The sequence below is a fragment of the Rhineura floridana genome, chromosome 3, assembly GCF_030035675.1.
Source record: "Rhineura floridana isolate rRhiFlo1 chromosome 3, rRhiFlo1.hap2, whole genome shotgun sequence".
Classification (NCBI taxonomy): domain Eukaryota; kingdom Metazoa; phylum Chordata; class Lepidosauria; order Squamata; family Rhineuridae; genus Rhineura; species Rhineura floridana.
The window spans coordinates 214,987,307-215,006,473 of NC_084482.1; the positions used below are offsets into that span (position 1 = coordinate 214,987,307).

Consider the following 19,167-nt stretch of genomic DNA (forward strand, 5'->3'; position numbering starts at 1 on the left):
GGTGCCAGGATGGTTCTTGGTCATTTTTTGTCAGGACAATTGCATTTTCTGGTATTTCCTTGGTATTTGACAACCACAGTTTTGAGATAGGGTCAGCTTCCTACTGCAGTGCAGCTACCACATGCTGAGACTGTTCTATGAATGCCAGCACTGTGCATATTCCCAGTTTGAATTAGCTTTTTGCATGCTACTCATGCAGGGTTAAAAAAAATCATTGCACAAAAAGCGGTATGCAATACTGGAATTCAGACAACTGCCTTAGCAGACAGATGTGCAGCTTAACATGTGGAAGTCAACACTCATATCAAAAGTTAAAGGCTGCAGGCTTTGGACCAGGAGATGGGGAACCTGTGGCCCTCCAGGAGTTGGCTATATGGGCTGGAACTGATGGGAATTAGAGTCCAGCACCATCTGGAGGGCTACAGGTTCTCCACCCTTGCTTTGGGCCACTGAGCCTACACCCAGCAGTAGTGTGGGTGACACCCTCCTGTATAATCTGGGTAGAATAGATCCACGTTCATTCAAAAGGTCTGTGGCTTCTTTCATATGTACCAATCTACAATCTATGAACCCATCCTATCTTTTTCTTCTTCTAGTCATGTTTTAATTAATAAAGAACCTGGACCACAGAAGGAGAATTATGTATGCAGAATTATATATGCTAAATAACCAAACATATGTCATTTTATTTAATTTGCAACATTTATATTGCACCACAGAATTTGTATTTCTTTGGCACAGACATTGAGTTCACGTAGAGACAAATCTTGACATTTTCAGTGCAGAGGATACGCAAAGTGCCTTTTCTGTTCTATGTCAGCTGCCTACAGTTGCAGTTGCTAGGAGACGGCATCCGAGCGGCCTGCCAGCCTCAGCAGGAGTGGAGGCTGGCCAGGGCCGGCTCCTTCTTAGCCCCGGAGCCAGTTCCCTGCTCCAGAAAGGATGGCTGGCCGCTTCACCCACCATGCTGTGGGCGCCGCTGGGCGGCAGTGGCCGCGATGGGCCCCCCCAGCCAGAGACTGGTGAGCCCCATCGTGGCCGCCGCCGCCCAGCGGCACCCACGGCAGGAGGGGTGAAGCGGTTGGGCCGGGGCTACGAAGGGCTGTGCAAGGCCTCTCTGGGCTACCAAGGGCTGTGCAAGGCCTCTCTGGGCTACCAAGGGCTGTGTAAGGCCTCTCTGGGCTACCAAGGGCTGTGCAAGGCCTCTCTGGGCTACCAAGGGCTGTGCAAGGCCTCTCTGGGCTACCAAGGCTGTGCAAGGCCTCTCTGGGCTACCAAGGGCTGTGCAAAGCCTCTCTGGCCTACCAAGGGCTGTGCAAGGCCTCTCTGGGCTACCAAGGGCTGTGCAAGGACTCTCTGGCCTATGAAGGGCTGTGCAAGGCTCCTGCGACCGAGAGGCCTTCTTACCCCACAGCAGATTCAACGAGGTGCTCTACTCGCTGCTGCCTGGCAACGCCTCAAGATCCCCTCCTCTCTCTCCAGCCACAGTCCCCGCCTCAATGAGAAAGAGCGGGAAGGCGGCCAGCCACATATGTCAATCATGCATGAGTGGCTGGGGGAATGCTCAAAAGCCAGACAATGACATCTTAAAAGAACCTATGGCCAGAGGCCGGAGACGGCCCCCTTTTGCCGGACACTCCGGCAGAAAACCGGAGATCTGGCAACCCTAGCTCCAACACATATAGCCACGTTCTAAAACAACACTCTCAAGGCAGGAGTGCAGGGAGAGAACCAGGGAGAGAGTCTTGATTTCAGTGCAAACCTTGAGACTAAGATATTCTTTCCTGTTTTTGGTTCAGAGCTCCTACACGTCACTCCAGCTGCATTCATCTGCCCATTCTGGGTCTAGGATAGGTCATCTCTCCTAGGGCCAGTTCTAAAGGGCGGCCAGGTTGGGCACTGGCCCGAGGGCCCCGGAGCTACAGGAGCCCCTGAGCGGCCCTTGAGGGGACCTCCGCTCCCCTTCTGCTATTTGTGCTCCCCCACGCCCCATCTTACCTGTCATCCGGCTTTTTAGCATTGCCCTTAATAAAGATGGTGGCCGCAGCTTCCCTAAGGTACTGAAGCCGCTGCCGCCATCTTAGTTAATGGCAGAGATATGCACGCATAGCACGCACGTGTGCCATCAACAAAGATGGCGGTGGAGGCTTCATTCCCCTTAGGGAAACCGCGGCCGCCATCTTCATTAAGGGCAATGGGAAAGACTAGACAGGTAGGGGGCACGGGGGCGTGCGTGCGCACACCCACCCACCGGGGGCCAGGGCAAGCTGATGCCCAAGGGCCCCCGCATGCCTGGAGCCGGCCCTGGCTCCAGTTATGTCTAATACCACACAAAGCTGTTTGCATTTTGAGGAATTAGTACCAAATTCCAACAAATACTTGAACAGAACGCCAACACATATTAATCCATTGAAGGGCAGTTTATGCTTTACTAGAAGGAATCTCTTTCTAGAAACGGTTATGCCTCAATCCAGTTTTCAACAAAAAACCCTGAGGGGGACCTTGAAATTGAAAGCCTGAGTAAATAATTATAAACATTGATTTGGAATTTTAATCTGGAACGTAGAATGTAAGGGCCACATAAGGAGGAAGGAAGCATAAATGGATAATTCTTCCATCTGGGTCATCTGAAAATTGCATCTGCCTTGAGCACACATACCCCCCCAGCTAACGTGAGCCTCACCCTGATTGCCCATAATGACTAAAAGAAACTATAACTGAATTAAACCACAACAGATAATCGTCATGCAGATAGAGAACATTTATTGTAGGGAGGAAAGGAATGCATGAAAGCATTTCTAAGGTGAGCAGCTTCAAAAAAGGCAACAAGCCATTTTGTGCAGGAGAGTTTAATGACAGGTAAATTAAAATGACACTAGATAAAGACCTTCTCTGGAAAGTGGAAGCATCATCACTTTTGCAGGTCCGAAGAATATTCAGAGATCCATCAAGGGATGACAAGGGGACATGCTCTGCATTCTCTTATCATATCAGTGTTGCAGCAGTTCATTATATTTTCTGATTGCAATTTGTTTGTTATCATGATGTTATCGTGAGTCTTTCTTTGCTGTAGGTGTATGTCTGTCCTGTTGAGATACACTTCCTTCTTTAGTCTCTCTTTCAAATCCATTCTGCCTCATTCTAATCTGATTTCTTATTCAGGTCCTAATCTGATCAGTTAAATCTGAAGCTCTGGAATGGGAAACATAAAGAATGGCTGCAGCTTTTGTTTCTTTTCACGTAAGCGGATAAAACTTGTAGGCATATGACCAGAGTGGAGTGAGCATGACAACTTTAAAGATGTTCTGTTTTCATGTATTTTAAAGTCTGTTTTTATGATGTTTTAAAGTGTTTTTAGTGCTTTTGTTTGCCACCTTGGGCTCCTACTTGGAGGACGGGTGGGATATAAGTCTACTAATGAATAAAAAATAAATAAATAAGTAAAATTTCAAGTATATTACCAGAGTGAATTAATGATGAGAAATTTCAACTAGGATCAAGGGTTTTCCTGGAAGGAATATTTATTCATGTATTTATTTTTTTGAAAAAAAGAGGAAAAGTTTCTATCAATTCCTTCAGGAGTGGATGAAAAGTGCAGGCATGGCCATCCCTACTGAGGTCGTGAAGTCTGCCAAATTTCAGAAATATCGGGGCTTTTCTCATAAGGATAGACTTAAATATTTGGAAAGGGAAACCAGAAGAAGAAATTACTTTTCCTCCCTTAGTTTGTTTTTAGGCAGTCAGACTGAGAACTGGGGCCATGCGGGAGGTGCCCCTGGGTAAGAAATATATCAAAGTGCAGACAAATAGGTCCAGGGGTTAAGATGCGGTGTAATTTCACCTTTGTGATAAAGAAACTAGGAATGTCACAGATTGTTCTGTCACATACTCTTTGCCAAAAGTATCCTCTTGGAAGTAAAACGAGAGCACACTGTGAAATTTACTTGTATGTAATGAAAATCAATAATTGGGAAAGAGTTATGCCATCCCAGTAGGCTAATGCCCCCTCTTAAAACCGGCTGTCATATCCAAAGCTAGGAAGCAAATGCCACCCCTGTCCCTTCAACCAGGGTGAATTTCCCTCCCATGATTAGAGGAGGAAGTCTGCAGAAGTTTCTTCCATCAGGAGGAGCAGGTGAGAACCTCTTTGGACCAGCAGGGAGAATCATACCTGGGCTATTGTTTGAGTTACTGTGCCACCCCACTCACTTCTCCTCTAAGAAGTTCAGAGCCCTGGCCACCCACCCTTGGGCAGCGAGGGTGTTGCAATTTCCTTTTTTAAAAGTAGGAATTGTTGGGGGTGTTCCCCTTGGCCATTGCTACCTCTCTCTTTTTTTAGCCTTATGTGATTGTCTCACAGTGGCCAGACTTAGGAGGATAGAAACATGTTTTCTACTGGGCCAGACCCATTGGTGCATCCATACTGAGCACCATCAGCTCTCCAGGAATTCATGCAGGGGTCTGTCCCAGCTCAACCTGGAGATGCCAGGGGTTGAACGTGACACCTTCTGCATGCAGAACAGCTGCTGTACCACTGAGCTACAGCCCATTCCTCATATCTCCCTCCAAATCTCCTGATTGCTCCCAGCTTCATGTAGATGTGAAATAGCATTTGAAAGAGTATAATGCCCTGGGGCATGTCATAAGCCTCCAGGGGCCAGGGGTTCAAGAAACTCTCAGCCTGTACTAACTTCTAGAATTTCAAGTATATCTTGTTGGGCACCAATCACAGCCTTAACAAATAAAGAAGCTTATGTGAGGTAAGGACACCGTGTTTATTGGAAAGATTTTTTTGAAATGAAATGAAAGCGTTCCCACCCTTTTAACTTTGTCCATGCACATATGCAACAAAGACAACAACACTCACACAGACCCACCAAGGATAGTCTTCTGACAGTGAAATGACAAGCGGAGAGGAGGGGAAGGAGAAGGGCTGTAGCAGCAGATGCTGTGCTCATGAGAAAGTCCAAGTTCAGTTTGTAACAATAATAATAATAATAATAATAATAATTTAATTTATATGTCGCCTATCTGGCCAATGGCCACTCTAGGCGACGTACATCTCAATTACAATAAAATACATCATAATAATACAAACCATCATCTCATCTTGCGCTTAAAGCCCATTCTCAAAAACTCCAATATGAGGGGAAACGTCAGAACACCATGGTTTTCCCTCATTAATTTGAAATCATGATGAAAATGATACATTTAAGATGTTTGAACTGTTTTTATAAAAAAGAACAAAAAAACATTATGCATTGCACTCTGTTTATTGGATAGGCATCTGACCAGAGTGGATTAAGCATGACAAATTTCAACTAGATCCATGGTTTTCATGGAAGGAATATTTATTCATGTATTTATTTATTTTTTAAGAAAGAGGAAAAGTTTCTAGCAGTTCCTCCAAGAGAGGGTGAATAGTGCAGACATGGTCGTCTCTCAGAGATTCTGGAGAAAGGGGTTGGTGAATAACAGTGTTAAGAAGATCTTCTGGGCAGAGATTTTGATATGTTTTCTTTCAGACCTTTGGCAGCTTGATCCACCCTCCCAAAGTGCAAACTTTGCATGCATCCAGCTTAGATCATACTAATTAGCATCTCTGCAATCACAGCCCAGGTCGCTGGGAGTCCCATAGATTGGGTTCCAAGAACATTCCCTTTGATTTTGATCTAAGAGATAAGTACCTTTTGTGTTCTATTTCATTTTGGGAGTCTCAGCATTCTCGTTAATGACTTTTGAGCATCATTCATGTTGTCCTTCCTGCTTCAGAGCGATAACAACTGCTGGATGACCGCAAAGTTGCGTGTTTGCCAACTCAGCCCTGTCCGGGTCCATGTCTCTGCAGAGTGCAGACATACTTGGCGTCTCCTTAAGTCTCTGCTCTTATAGAATACATTTCTGCTCTCAAGACATACAGACCTACTTCAGCCACCAGCAAAAGCTTCCTGGCCAAAGTTTTTCTTTGATTCCACTCCACAGCTTCTGAGGTGATCATGCACACAGTATGAGCTCAGTACCACCTGGTCAGGGACTCCCCATTCCCTCCACCTCACTTTCTATAAACACAGGCCTAGGTATCTGTGCTTCTCTTAATTTTCTGCTGCCCTCAATTTACTCCAAATGCTTTCAAAAACCTCTACTACCTAGCATCGTAAGCACGCTTTGGTGCGAGATGGTCGCCAACAGTAGAGGCAAGATGAACGTTAAACTAAAGTTGTTGGTTTATTTAAGGGAAACCATGTTATATGGGGTCTTAATGGTGCTTGTTGACAGTTGCTGAAGACTTCAGAGATGCCATTGCTGACCCCCGGTCTCTAACAGGCTGGGCAAATTCCCTAAACCACCACCACAGCCAAATACTCCCACAACCCAGTCCAGCAACCAGGGATAATCTGCTTCTGTACCTCAAACTTCCCCTGGTTCTACATCTGGCTGCTTGTGTTATCTTCCTCTGGTAAGACCTGTACACAGGACAGCCTCTCAGACCAACTCATTCACTAGCTCCCTTCTCTTGATTTTCTCCAGGTCAGTATTAATAACATACTGGGTATAAACATTTGGACCTTAGCTCTTCTCCTCAGCTTTTCTCTCTGGTCTTTTCCCTCACAGTCTCCTCATCGACACCCTTTTTCCTCCAACTCCTCGACTGACTAATCTCAGCTCTTAAACTCAACTGTCTCCTTTGCTGACAGTTAACTCCAGACTAGAACCTTGAGCCAATCAGAAGCTATTGACACCCAGACCAGTTGGAATGAATTTACCTGATTCAGGCCCTGCCTAATCAATTCTCAAAGCAATTGCTTCTCTCTCTTCCCAGAACGTTTCACCCAGCAGTACAGCTAACCAGGCCTGCAACATCATAACAGCACATGAAATTGAACTTTGACAGTCTCAGCGGTCACAGAACATCTTTTTGTTCCAAACACAAACATGAGCAGACATATAAACAGCATTTCTACCCCCCCAAACCCCCCCCCACTTTGTGTCTATTGTCTGAACAGTAAAAAGCACTAGCCTTGTGCTTGAGAGCACCACTGTGGCACAAAAGCATTGATCCACAGATACCAATGCATGTCTTAATCTGATGGTGCTTTTCAGGGGATGCTGAAGAAAAATGTGGCAGATCCAATAGTTTTTTCGTCTATTCAATTTTAGCCAAACACCGTGAAAAATCAATGTGTGTGTGTGGCATGGGCTTTTTGGGGGGGAGGTAGTTTCTCTTCCTCTCCATCTTTGTGTATAGTAAGAATTAGGGACTTCAAGTGTCGGAGCTGAATGTGCCACTACAGGCCTCACCATCTGGCCCTTGGAGCTTTGTCCAGACCATGCTCCATCCTCCGGGCCATATCCGTCACCAACTCAGCTCCAATCTGAAAAAGGAGTTAAACTGTGACAATCTCATCCCATCTCCCAAGCACTTCTAGTTTCCCTACTGTATGAATTCTTTGATGAGAAGTGAGACTTCTCTTACTACAGCGGCTCTTTCGACACTCTTAAGCATTTATCCGTTTTCTCCCCTGTATTAATTCTTTGAGGAATAAAATGCATGTTCTGACAGAAGCTCTTTTCATATTCCAAGCATTTATGCGGTTTCTCCCATGTGCATCCTTTGCTGAGCAGTGAGAACCACCTTCTGAGATAAACTTTCCACATTCCAAACATTTATATAGCTTCTCTTCTCTATGAATGCTTTGATGAGTAATAAGGTGTGTCTTCCAAGAGAAGCTTTTTTCACACTCCAAGCATTTATGAGGTTTCTCCTATGTGCATCCTTTGATGAGCAGTGAGATCAGTCTTCTGAGAGAAGCTCTTTCCAAGTTCCAAACATTTATATGGTTTCTCCCCTATATGAATTCTTTGATGACTAATAACTTGTGACTTCCGACAGAAACTCTTTCCACACTCTAAGCATTTATGTGGTTTCTCCCCTGTGTGTATTTTGTGATGAGCTGTGAGATTTGCCTTCCTGGAAAAGCTCTTTCCACATTCCAAACATTTATATGGTTCCTCCCCTGTGTGTATTCTTTGATGAGTAACAAGGTCTGCCTTCTGACAGAAGTTCTTTCCACATTCCAAGCATTGATATGGTTTCTCCCCTGTGTGTTTTCTTTGATGAGTAGTGAGGTCTGCCTTCCGACAAAAGCTCTTTCTACACTCCAAGCATTTAAATGGTTTATCCCCTGTGTGAATTCTTAGATGTAAAGTGAAACATATTTTATACAGAAATTTTTTTCCACACTCCAAGCATTTAAATGGTTTCTCCCCTGTGTGAATTCTTTGATGCAAAGTGAGACTTATCTTATGTAGAAAATTCTTTCCACACTCAAAGCACTGATGTGGTTTCTCCCCAGTGTGAATTCTCTGATGAGCAGTGAGATTTGTCTTACTTCTGAAGCTCTTTCCACATTCCAAGCATGTATGTGGTTTCTCCCCAGTATGAATTCTTTGATGAGTAGTGAGCTTTCTCTTAGAACTGAAGCTCTTTCCACACTCCAAGCATTTGTATGGTTTCTCCCCTGTGTGAATTCTTTGATGGGTAGCAAGATTTGTCTTCCGGCAGAAGCTCTTTCCACACTCCAAGCATTGATGCGGTTTCTCTCCCGTGTGAATTCTCTGATGAGCAATGAGATTTGCCCTACTACTGAAGCTCCTTTCACATTCCAAGCATGTATGTGGTTTCTCCCCAGTATGAATTCTTTGATGTGTAGCAAGGTCTGCCTTCCGACAGAAGCTCTTTCCACATTCCAAACATTTATATGGTTTCTCTCCTGTGTGTACTCTTTGATGGGTAGCAAGGTGTATCTTCTGGCAGAAGCTCTTTCCACACTCCAAGCATATAAATGGTTTCTCCCCTGTATGAATTCTTTGATGACGTGTGAGATGTGCCTGATCACGAAAACTCTTTCCACATTCCAAGCATTTATATGGTTTCTCTCCTGTGTGGATTTTGCAATGAGTTTTAAGTTTTGATATAGAAAGGAAACTTTGCTGACACACACAGAATGTACTTCTTTCTTTCCTGTCTTCCATTCTTTCTTGGACTGGGATTTGATGGTAGACAATACCCTGAGAAGAAGTGGCTTGCGTTCCAGTTTTCCTTTCCTGCTGCTCCCACTTTATACACGTGTCTCTTTCTGGGAACTCCCCATGAAGTTCTTCCTGATTCTCAGTTTTCCATTCACAATCTGTTGCACAAAAAAGACACTGTTTAGACACTGAGGTAAAATGGGAGCCTCAAATTATTTAACAGGCACAGATACCGCTTGAGATAATAGAAGAATGGAAAAGCTAAGAGGCAGATTTTACCATCCATTTATCAGCCCCAACAGTCAGTGTTCTATAGACTACTGCATTGGGTCCATGAAGTTCAGCTTCCAGATGAAAGGAGACCTACACATTTATTCCTTTCTGTGTGACACAGGGATTTTATTTCTATGCTGCCTGAAAAAATGTTGATTTGGCTCCTGTTTTACACTTAGAGCAAAGTGTTGTCTAAACAAAAAGTATGGATGTGGTTAGACCTGTGGTTTCTTTTGAGCAAGAATGGGAAAAGAGGAACTAGCAGACAATGAAAGAAGCAGAACAAACAGCACAAGAGTTACAGACACTCTGTGCATGCTTGTGATCTAAACAGACACAGAAGACGTAAAATGTCTAGGCACATGCTGGAACATTTGACACAAAGGCAGTACACGCGACTGACTTCTGACATGTAGGTCAACATTAGATGTAAAGAGGGGGACAGTCAGAGAGCCAATGGGCACTGCATCTGAGGAACACTATCTTCTACGGAAGCCAAAATCTAAGAACTATATTAAGAGAAGTAAGAACATGAGCCTGACGGCATGCATGGTTCTTTTGGACCTGACAAGTCAGCACTGCTACATTTAATGACAACTATGTAAGAAATGCCTCTTCTATGTTCTGGGAAGAAGGGTGGGATTGAAATTTAATTATTATTAATAATAATGCTGTGTGAAGCTGTGTGTACACATCTTTAAAATAAAACTAGTTTTAAGCCATTTGTTATGATTCAATCATGTCCAGTAAGTGGCCAGTTCCAAGGATGAGATAAAAGTGGTAAAGAGGTTTTGTAGGAGCTTCCTGATCAGACTTCTGGTACAAAATTGAAAGCCTCCAGAAATTAAAATCAGCTCAGACATGAAGCTCATGCAGGGGGGAGGGGTCTTGTGCAATCTCTCTCCCAACATACACACACACTAGCCTACCTCACAGGGTTGTGGTGCATTCTCTTCTGAACTGTTTGAAGAAATGGTTGGATAGAAATATGATAAAAATGAGGAGAGGCCCTGTCATTTAAAGGCAGCGCATGTCACTGGCATGCATAAGATCCTCAGTTCAATGAATGAATTCTTGGAAGGAGCCCTTGGGCATGCTGTGCATCGGACATTGGAGAGATGCTATGGCAGTTCTGTCATGTGTCTGGGATTCTAGGATGGCTCCAGTCTTTATCTGCATTTATTGTGGCTTCTGCTCTCAAGCTGCTTACATATGTTGTAGTTTTAACATTTTCCTCCCTTGCAGATTTTTTTTAAAATGGAAAAGCAAGGCATGAATGTTTTAATCAATAACAACAAAGAAATCCTACTGGACCAGAAGAAAGAGGATTTGAGGTGGTAAAATATTTGTTAAATGAAAAGGCGGGAGCAAAAAATCTGAATTTCACATATATGCTCATGGGGTCTGAACTGGCGGTGACCGACCAGGAGAGAGACCTCGGGGTTGTGGTGGACAGCACGATGAAAATGTCGACCCAGTGTGTGGCAGCTGTGAAAAAGGCAAATTCCATGCTAGCAATAATTAGGAAAGGTATTGAAAATAAAACAGCCGATATCATAATGCCGTTGTATAAATCTATGGTGCGGCCGCATTTGGAATACTGTGTACAGTTCTGGTCGCCTCATCTCAGAAAGGATATTATAGAGTTGGAAAAGGTTCAGAAGAGGGCAACCAGAATGATCAAGGGGATGGAGCGACTCCCTTACGAGGAAAGGTTGCAGCATTTGGGGCTTTTTAGTTTAGAGAAAAGGCGGGTCAGAGGAGACATGATAGAAGTGTATAAAATGATGCATGGCATTGAGAAAGTGGATAGAGAAAAGTTCTTCTCCCTCTCTCATAATACTAGAACTCGTGGACATTCAAAGAAGCTGAATGTTGGAAGATTCAGGACAGACAAAAGGAAGTACTTCTTTACTCAGCGCATAGTTAAACTATGGAATTTGCTCCCACAAGATGCAGTAATGGCCACCAGCTTGGATGGCTTTAAAAGAAGATTAGACAAATTCATGGAGGACAGGGCTATCAATGGCTACTAGCCGTGATGGCTGTGCTCTGCCACCCTAGTCAGAGGCAGCATGCTTCTGAAAACCAGTTGCCGGAAGCCTCAGGAGGGGAGAGTGTTCTTGCCCTCGGGTCCTGCTTGCGGGCTTCCCCCAGGCACCTGGTTGGCCACTGTGAGAACAGGATGCTGGACTAGATGGGCCACTGGCCTGATCCAGCAGGCTCTTCTTATGTTCTTATGTTCTTAAACAGAGGAAAAAACTGGTAGACCAGAAGAAAGGGATGTGAGGTGCTAAAATATAGGAAATGTACAGAAATGCTCATTGCTATATTTTCTTAGTGATACTGTTGTCAACTATGCAGTTAGGGAGACTTACCAAGAGAGGCGACAATCCAAAAAGTCTCCTCCGTGACTTCCCTGTGCAGCGCCCTCTGGTCAGGATCCAGCAGAGCCCACTCCTCCTCCGTGAAATACACAGCCACCTCCTCAAACGACACAGGATTCTGAAAGAATATGAAATATTTGCCTTTTTGTAGCTAATTTAATGCTACCAAAATCCAGGAGACTCGTGAAGGAAGGGAGGCTGGATACCATCCTGCAGAAATTAACGTTTCTCAAGTGCCATTCACAGCCTGTCTAGAGGGCAACCTAGACAGGGAGGTGAGCAGAGGACAGAGGCACCCATTCTGCCCCAAACCTCTCTCCCTCCAATGATCCTTCTTCCTACCTGATTTCGGTCCACGGCAGCTTCTTCCTCTCTGCCAAAAAGAAGAGACGGCTGAGGACGCGTTGCCAGCGTCATGTCATCACCTGCAAGAGATAACAGTGTTGAGAAGCCAGTAACACATGCTTGTCTCAAAGACTGATAATATATCAGTACATCCATTATACATTTTTCACCTGTGGATAAGGCTGGGGACAAGGGTCTTCCCCTCCATCCACATACGATTCAGGAAAACAAAAGAATTTCTAGGATTTCTGGCATAATCAATAGAGGTAGATCAAGTTAATTCTTACCGAGCGAGGTGGCACATCTGTCACACTCCTGAATGTTTCTTCTTTGCAGGGTACACTCTCTGGACTCCAATGAAACCTTCTCTTCCTCATGGAAATCAGTGGCTACTCCTGCAAACAAACCCTTTACCCAAAACAACGAAGATTTCAGAGACAGTGAATGGGGTGAACAATTAGAGAAGGCATGATAAGCCAAAAGCCCTTAGGGAGTTTGTGAGATTCCTCTGTGAATGCTTTTCAGAAAAGGATTGTCAACTATAAAGTGTCTTAAGATCCCCCCCCTCTCAGATTGTGGGCCCATTGGAAGTACCAGGATGAAATTCACTCTCACCTGCTGCTCTGCCTGCTTCTTGTCCTCTGCCTGGCTCAGGAGGAAACCTTCTGCCAGGGCCACTGCCTGCGAACTGCTCTGTGGTCCACATTCTCTAACCCAGCTCTCCATCTCTAGTGGAAGGACAGCCAGGAACTGCTCCAGGATCACCAGGTCCAAGATCTCATTCTTCATGTATTGCTCTGGCTTCAGCCACTGACAGCAGAGGTTGTGGAGTCGGTTGCAAATTTCTCGGGGCCCTTTGGCCTCCTGGTACCAGAACTTCCTGAAATGCTGGTGCTGTACATCTGAGCCGAGGGTGTCCTCCTTACTCAGGATCTTCTGCACTGTCCTTTCCCAGAATTCCCCAGAGCTCCAAGCCCAGTTGATATGCACGCCTGTTTCTGCTTCAGGACCAGTTGAGTCTTGGTCTTCCATCTTTGATCTTGTCTCCAAGGAAGGCTTCAACAAGGCCCTCCCAATTCTGCTAAATGCTGTCTAATTGGAGGTGTTACCAAGTCCTGTAAAGCCAAGACATTGTTGGTTGAGTGAATTATTACACTTTCAGGACAGGAAGATTTTCTAAACAAAGATGGTAGATCCAACAGTTATTACAAACCATGGTTCATCTTTAAGTACGTTAGCCCTAATATCAATAACAATATTTAAAAATGCACAACATTTAAGATATCAAATGGAAATGGACTGCCTTCAAGTCGATCCCGACTTATGGCGACCCTACGAATAGGGATTTCATGGTAAGCGGTATTCAGAGGGGGTTTACCACTGCCTCCCTCTGAGGTTAGTCCTCCCCAGCTGGCTAGGGCCTGAGGGACTATTATTTAAATATCCTTTCAACAGAGCTGCATCAGATGTACCAGAGAACTGTTCTAAAATGGGGTAGAGCAGTCTGTCCCTCATACCCTTGTAAAAATTACAGTACAAAATTATTTGTGCTACAGTCTTGGCAGCACCTCAGCCACATGGGCAAAATCTCTGGTCATGAGGTATTGACTCTAGCCAGAAAAAAATGTCACATAATTTTCTTAAACAAAGAGCACATTCATTACTAAGAGAGACATTTAATCCCAAGCCTACAGTGGAGCAGGAACAATATGACAAGGCTATCATACTCAGTATATCAACTTCTACAATATAACATATATAAAATTCTCTGCTTGATCAAGAAGATTTTCCCTAAGAAAATGTGGTTGAGTCCCACTAACCACCAGGTATTGTTCCAGAAGAGAAGGCAGGTGTTTAGCCTTGGCACGTTTAGCTTGAGAAGACTGAGGGGAGATATGATAGCACTCTTCAAGTACTTGAAAGGTTGCCACACAGAGGAGGGCCAGGATCTCTTCTCAATCATCCCAGAGTGCAGGCCATGGAATAATGGGCTCAAGTTACAGGAAGCCAGATTTCAGCTGAACATCAGGAAAAACCTCCTAACTGTTAGAGTGGTACGACAATGGAACCAATGACCTAGGGAGGTGGTGGGCTCTCCAACACTGGAGACATTCAAGAGGCAGCTGGACAGGCACTTGTCGGGGATGCTTTAACTTGGATTCCTGCATTGAGCAGGGGGCTGGACTCGATGGCCTTGTAGGCCCCTTCCAACTCTATGATTCTGTGAATGGCAGAAAGGTTCTTAAAATGAGCTTGTGGGGAAGGTTCCTTCATGTGAGTACTGTGTATTAAAGCATTCAGTTTGGTTGAGAGCCAGAAGATGCAGCATCCCTCCCTGCTGGTCTGCCCCTTGCAGCTCCTCCCCCTCGGCATTCCACTGAGCCCTCGTCCCTTCTTCACCTAACCCCCCCATAATGGCCTTTCCCTACAATCCGTTCTGCTGCAGCTGCCACCATCTTCTCCTTCAGCCTCACTTACAATAAGAGCCGACAAATACTTTTAAATGAAAGTTGTCACTCAGCTGATGAAATCTTAGTAGATTAATTTTCAGACATTTCTTCCTGGCACCTGAGATCCTGTAGACTGCTTATGCATATGGAGGTTTTATTACATCTACTGACATTGCACACTCGCCACCCATTTGCAGTTTCTCTGCTCCAATATTTTCCTAACTGGACCAGGATTTTGTCCACTTCCCCCCACCCCCTTCTTTAGCCATATCTTCTTACACAGATTCATCCGCCAGATGAACACACACAACATCACCATCCAGCTGCCCTCCACAATTATAACTGGGAATCTTCTCCACGGACTAAAAGCTCCATTTTCAGCCTGCAGCTGCCTGAAACCATTTAATCCCTGCATCCAGCTAATTTTAAATTGTCTTTCAGAAAACAAGTGTGTTTCCTTACAACCTGCATCTCCTGCGTTTGATTAAAAGGGCAGTAGTTTTCAGTACAGCTTTGCAGCCATACTGGAAAGGCCCCCAACACGTGTCGGAGACCTGCATGTCTGAAAGCGATCACGCATGGGAAGGTTGATGATGACACCAGCGCCTGACGAATTTCGTTCTCTGGGTGCGTCCAGTTGACTATTCGCTTCCACGGATTAAACTCAGCATTGCAGACCTGCTTTAAAGCCTCTCCCCCCCCCATGTGGCATGCCCACGGGAGCCTGGCTTTGCAGGTGGGAACGAAGAAAGCCACTCCGCTCCCTGATGTGGGCTTTGTGCATGGATCTCGCATGGATATCCAACACAGGCCACCCCCTTATGGGCCGAAATGGGGTGAATGTCCCAGTAATGTCCCCTTTTTTCTCTGCCTGGCGTTATTATTTATTGCATTTATACACCGCCCCATAGCCGAAGCTCTCTGGGCATCTCTTCCAGGGGTCTCCTCAATTTCCTGCCTTGCAGTTCCTCCCCTACAGCCTTGGGATTCCAATTCACCCAAATTAAGGAGGGGGGGCTCACCAGATCCCAGAAGGGGCCACCGAAGCAGCTCTTGAGGGAGACGAGGGCCACTTTCCTCCAGGGGAAGCTCCAGCCAGGGAAGGACTTGGGTGGGAGCCGCGGTTGCTCTGGAGACACCTCTTCGCCCCACAAATTCCCTTCCTCTCTAGGAATTGAGCCGACTTCATTTTAACCCTTTGAAGGGCAAGCAGCCGTCTTGCCAAGCAGTAGGCGGACAAGGAGATGCGCTTTGCACACACAGATGGGGGGGGGGACTCTGCCCTTTTTGCCTCCCCTGATGAAAATGGAAGGGTGCTGGCAGTGAAGGGTCTGCTTTTAGTTTAGTTTTGTTTCACCCTCCCCAAGACAAGGCCATTTTTAAAGAAATGGTTACTGGGTGTCCATTCAAACGGCTTGCACGTGGAAGCCTCGCTACCGTGTACAAGACCTGACATTTGGATTGAGACGAAAGTGGTTCACACTTTAGCCACAGACCTGAACATACAAGATCTGAACAGGGTGGTTCATGACAGATGCTCTTGGAGGTCACTGATTCATAGGGTCGCCATAAGTCGTAGTCGACTTGGAGGCACATAACAACAACAAACAGCCTTGCAAATGCATTTACACAAATTACTAGCCCAGCAAAATTCTTGTGAGCCTGCCCACTCACCAGTAGATGTTGTTGTTCTGTGCCTTCAAATCGATTACGACTTATGGCGACCCTATGAATCAGGGACCTCTAAGAGCATCTGTTGTGAACCACCCTGTTCAGATCAGGTCTGTGGCTTCCTTTATGGAATCAATCCATCTCTTGTTTGATACGTGAATTAAAAAGCAAATTAAAATTAAAAACTGCTTATGATCCCTGCCCTGCTTATACATATGCCATGCTCTAGCAGAATTCTTATTCTGGGGGGGGAAAGAACAAAGATGCAGCAAACCAGACATTACAGCCTACAGGGAGAGAAATTTTTGTTAAGAAGTTTTTCTGAAAGATGTGGCTTGTAAGAACCCTAAGAATTATTGTGTAATGTACGCTTCTGAGCTCAATTCAAAGAGTTTGTTTTGACCTATAAAGCTCTTTACGGCTCAGGACCCCAATAGCATCTGGAACGCCTCTGGCGACATGAACTTCCCTGGACTCTTCAACCTTCTCCTGAGGCCCTTTCTCCAGGTCCCACCTTTGAAGGAGGCTCAGAGGGTGGTGACAAGGGAGAGGGCCTTTTCTGTTGTGGCTCCCCACCTGTGGAATACGCTCCCCACTGAGGTCCATCTGGCAACTTCGGTGACGTCTTTTCAGCACCAGGAAAAGACTTATATTTTCTCCAGTGCATCTGATAGACTGAGATGTTTCTTATTAGTATTCTACAAAGCATCTTGTGGCTGCATGGGGTGTGTGTGTGTCGTTTATTTTTATAGTATGATACAATCATTTTTGTTTTTAATATTGTTGTAAGCTGCTCGGAGGCCTTCGGGTATCAAACAACAAATAGTAATAATAAATAATAAGATTAAGGAGGTGGAAGAAGCTGAAAGCCAAGGCCACCCTCTGAACTGGTTGCAAGTAACAAGGCAGGCAGGTGCAGGCAGGCAGGAGAGGCAGTGACTGGCCCAAGGTCACCCAGTGAGCTTCATGGCTGTGTGGGGATTCGAACTCTGGTCTGCCAGGTCATAATTGAAGACTCTAACCACTACACTACACTGGTTCAAAGGCCTGCCTAAGAACTTCTCAAAGTGATTGGCTCTTTCCCTCGTCTCACAGCCTTGTCACCCAGCACTACTGCTAATAAGGCCAACAACATCCTCACAGTACATGGCCGTGAACTTTGACTGTCACAGAGGCCATATTTCTGTTTCAAACACAAACATAAGCAGACTTTATTATTACTACTATTATTATTATTACCTGCCCTTCATCAGACAGTCCCATTATTATCATACATTATTTAAAAGTTTGAAACAAATTACATTCACAACTAGAGAAGGGTTCAACATACATAGACACCCAAAAGAAATTAGACAAAGATGGTATAATTATTATTTATTAGATTGATTGGTTGCTTGTTACCCGAAGGTCTCCAAGTGATTTACAATGTTGTTAAAAACCAAAATAATATCTCATACCATAAAACAAAATAAAACCACCACCACCCTCCAAACCACCCTAGAATGCTCTGGCAACACTTATACAAACTCTATCAAATGCCTGGAATCGTAAAGATGTCAATGAAGGCGCCAGGCGGACCTTACTGGAGAGCGCGTTCCACAAACCTGCTTTGGTGTCTATTGTCTGCACAGTAAAAATCACCAGTCCTGTGCTTGAGAACACCACCATGGCCCAAAAGCAAGATCAACCGACATCAATGAATGTTTTCATTTGATGGTGCTTTTCAGAGGACGCTGAAGAAAAATCTGGCAAAGGGGAACAATTTTAATTCTCTTGGGTTCAACCTTTAGCCAAACACCATGGAAAAGCGAAGAGTGTCGGGGCAGGGGCTTTCTGGGAGTTTGTATGAGGGAGCGACTTCTCTTCTTTCCATATGTGTCTATAGCAGGGGTGGGGGACCTTGGAGCTGAATATGTCCCCCCATGCCTCACAATTTGAGACTTGCAACCAGGGCTGTGGAGTCGGTATGCCAAACCTTCGACTCCGACTCCTCTATTTTTCTACTGTCCGACTCCAACTCCAACTCCACCCAATATTGCTTCCTACTCCACAGCCCTGGAAAGGGCTGTAAATGTCTTTTTAAATTGGAAGCTCTCATAGGAGCATTTTTATCGCTGCCTGAATATGAGCTGATCTTGGCATCGCAGTATTTGTCTTCATCTGGGTCCTGTGTCATACACTGACGCACAAAATGTTTTCCATCTTGAGTTATGGTGAAATGCTCAACTACAGCTGACTTCATGGGAAGCTTCTTTGACATTTTGAATTTATATTTTAAAAAAATTGTCAATCAAAATTTATTTTGAAGCCGGAGTCGGTACATTTCTACCGACTCCAACTCCACCCAAAATTGCTTCCGACTCCGACAGCCCTGCTTGCAACTCCACCCAGGCTATGCTCCATCCCTCAGGCCACATTCATCACCAGCTCAGCCCCAGCCTAAATTAAAAAAAAAAAAGTTAAGTGTGAGAATCTCATCCCATATTCCAAATACTTACATAGTTTCCCTGCTATGTGAAGAGATTTCTTTTATTACAGAGGCTCTTTCTGCATTCCAAGCATCTACATCAGGGGTTGCCAACCCATTGCCCACTGGCACCATGTTGCCTGCAAAGGCCTTCAGTGGCAAGTAGGCCTTCCCCCGCAGGTAGCCAGGAATCTGAGCTTTCACTTAAAAAAAAAAGGAAATCTCTAGCCCTTCCAGAAAGAACATTATGGAGGAAAATGTGCAGGTGCTCTTTTAAGAAATTTCTGTGAAACGAGCCAGACTGGTTGCTCCTGCCTGTCGTTATTAGCCAATGAGTGAAGTCAGAACTATGACTGACAAGTGAGCGGTTTGGATATCAGGTAATACGAATTCCTGGGGTCCTAAAGAGCTGCTAGTTTGCCTTCCCTTTTAGTTAAATTTTCCTGCTGCTCTCTTTTTCTTCTTCTCTTCCTTGTTCATGAAATCTCCATCATTTTCTCTTTCCTTTTCCCTAACAACCAAGATGCCCCTTTCTTATGCTGGG

The 19,167-nt window shown here is 44.9% G+C and overlaps 1 protein-coding gene across 1 annotated transcript in view; it reads right to left on the reverse strand.

The window, feature by feature from the left end:
* Positions 1-4,817: 4,817 nt before the first annotated feature.
* The window catches only part of LOC133381555 (zinc finger protein 420-like), a 28,017-nt gene continuing 13,667 nt past the window's right edge, over positions 4,818-19,167 (reverse strand). The window contains exon 8 of the mRNA XM_061620808.1: positions 4,818-8,950. Within this exon, the coding sequence (XP_061476792.1) occupies positions 7,750-8,950 (1,201 nt within the window). The 3' untranslated portion in view covers positions 4,818-7,749. The remainder of the gene's footprint in view (positions 8,951-19,167) is intronic.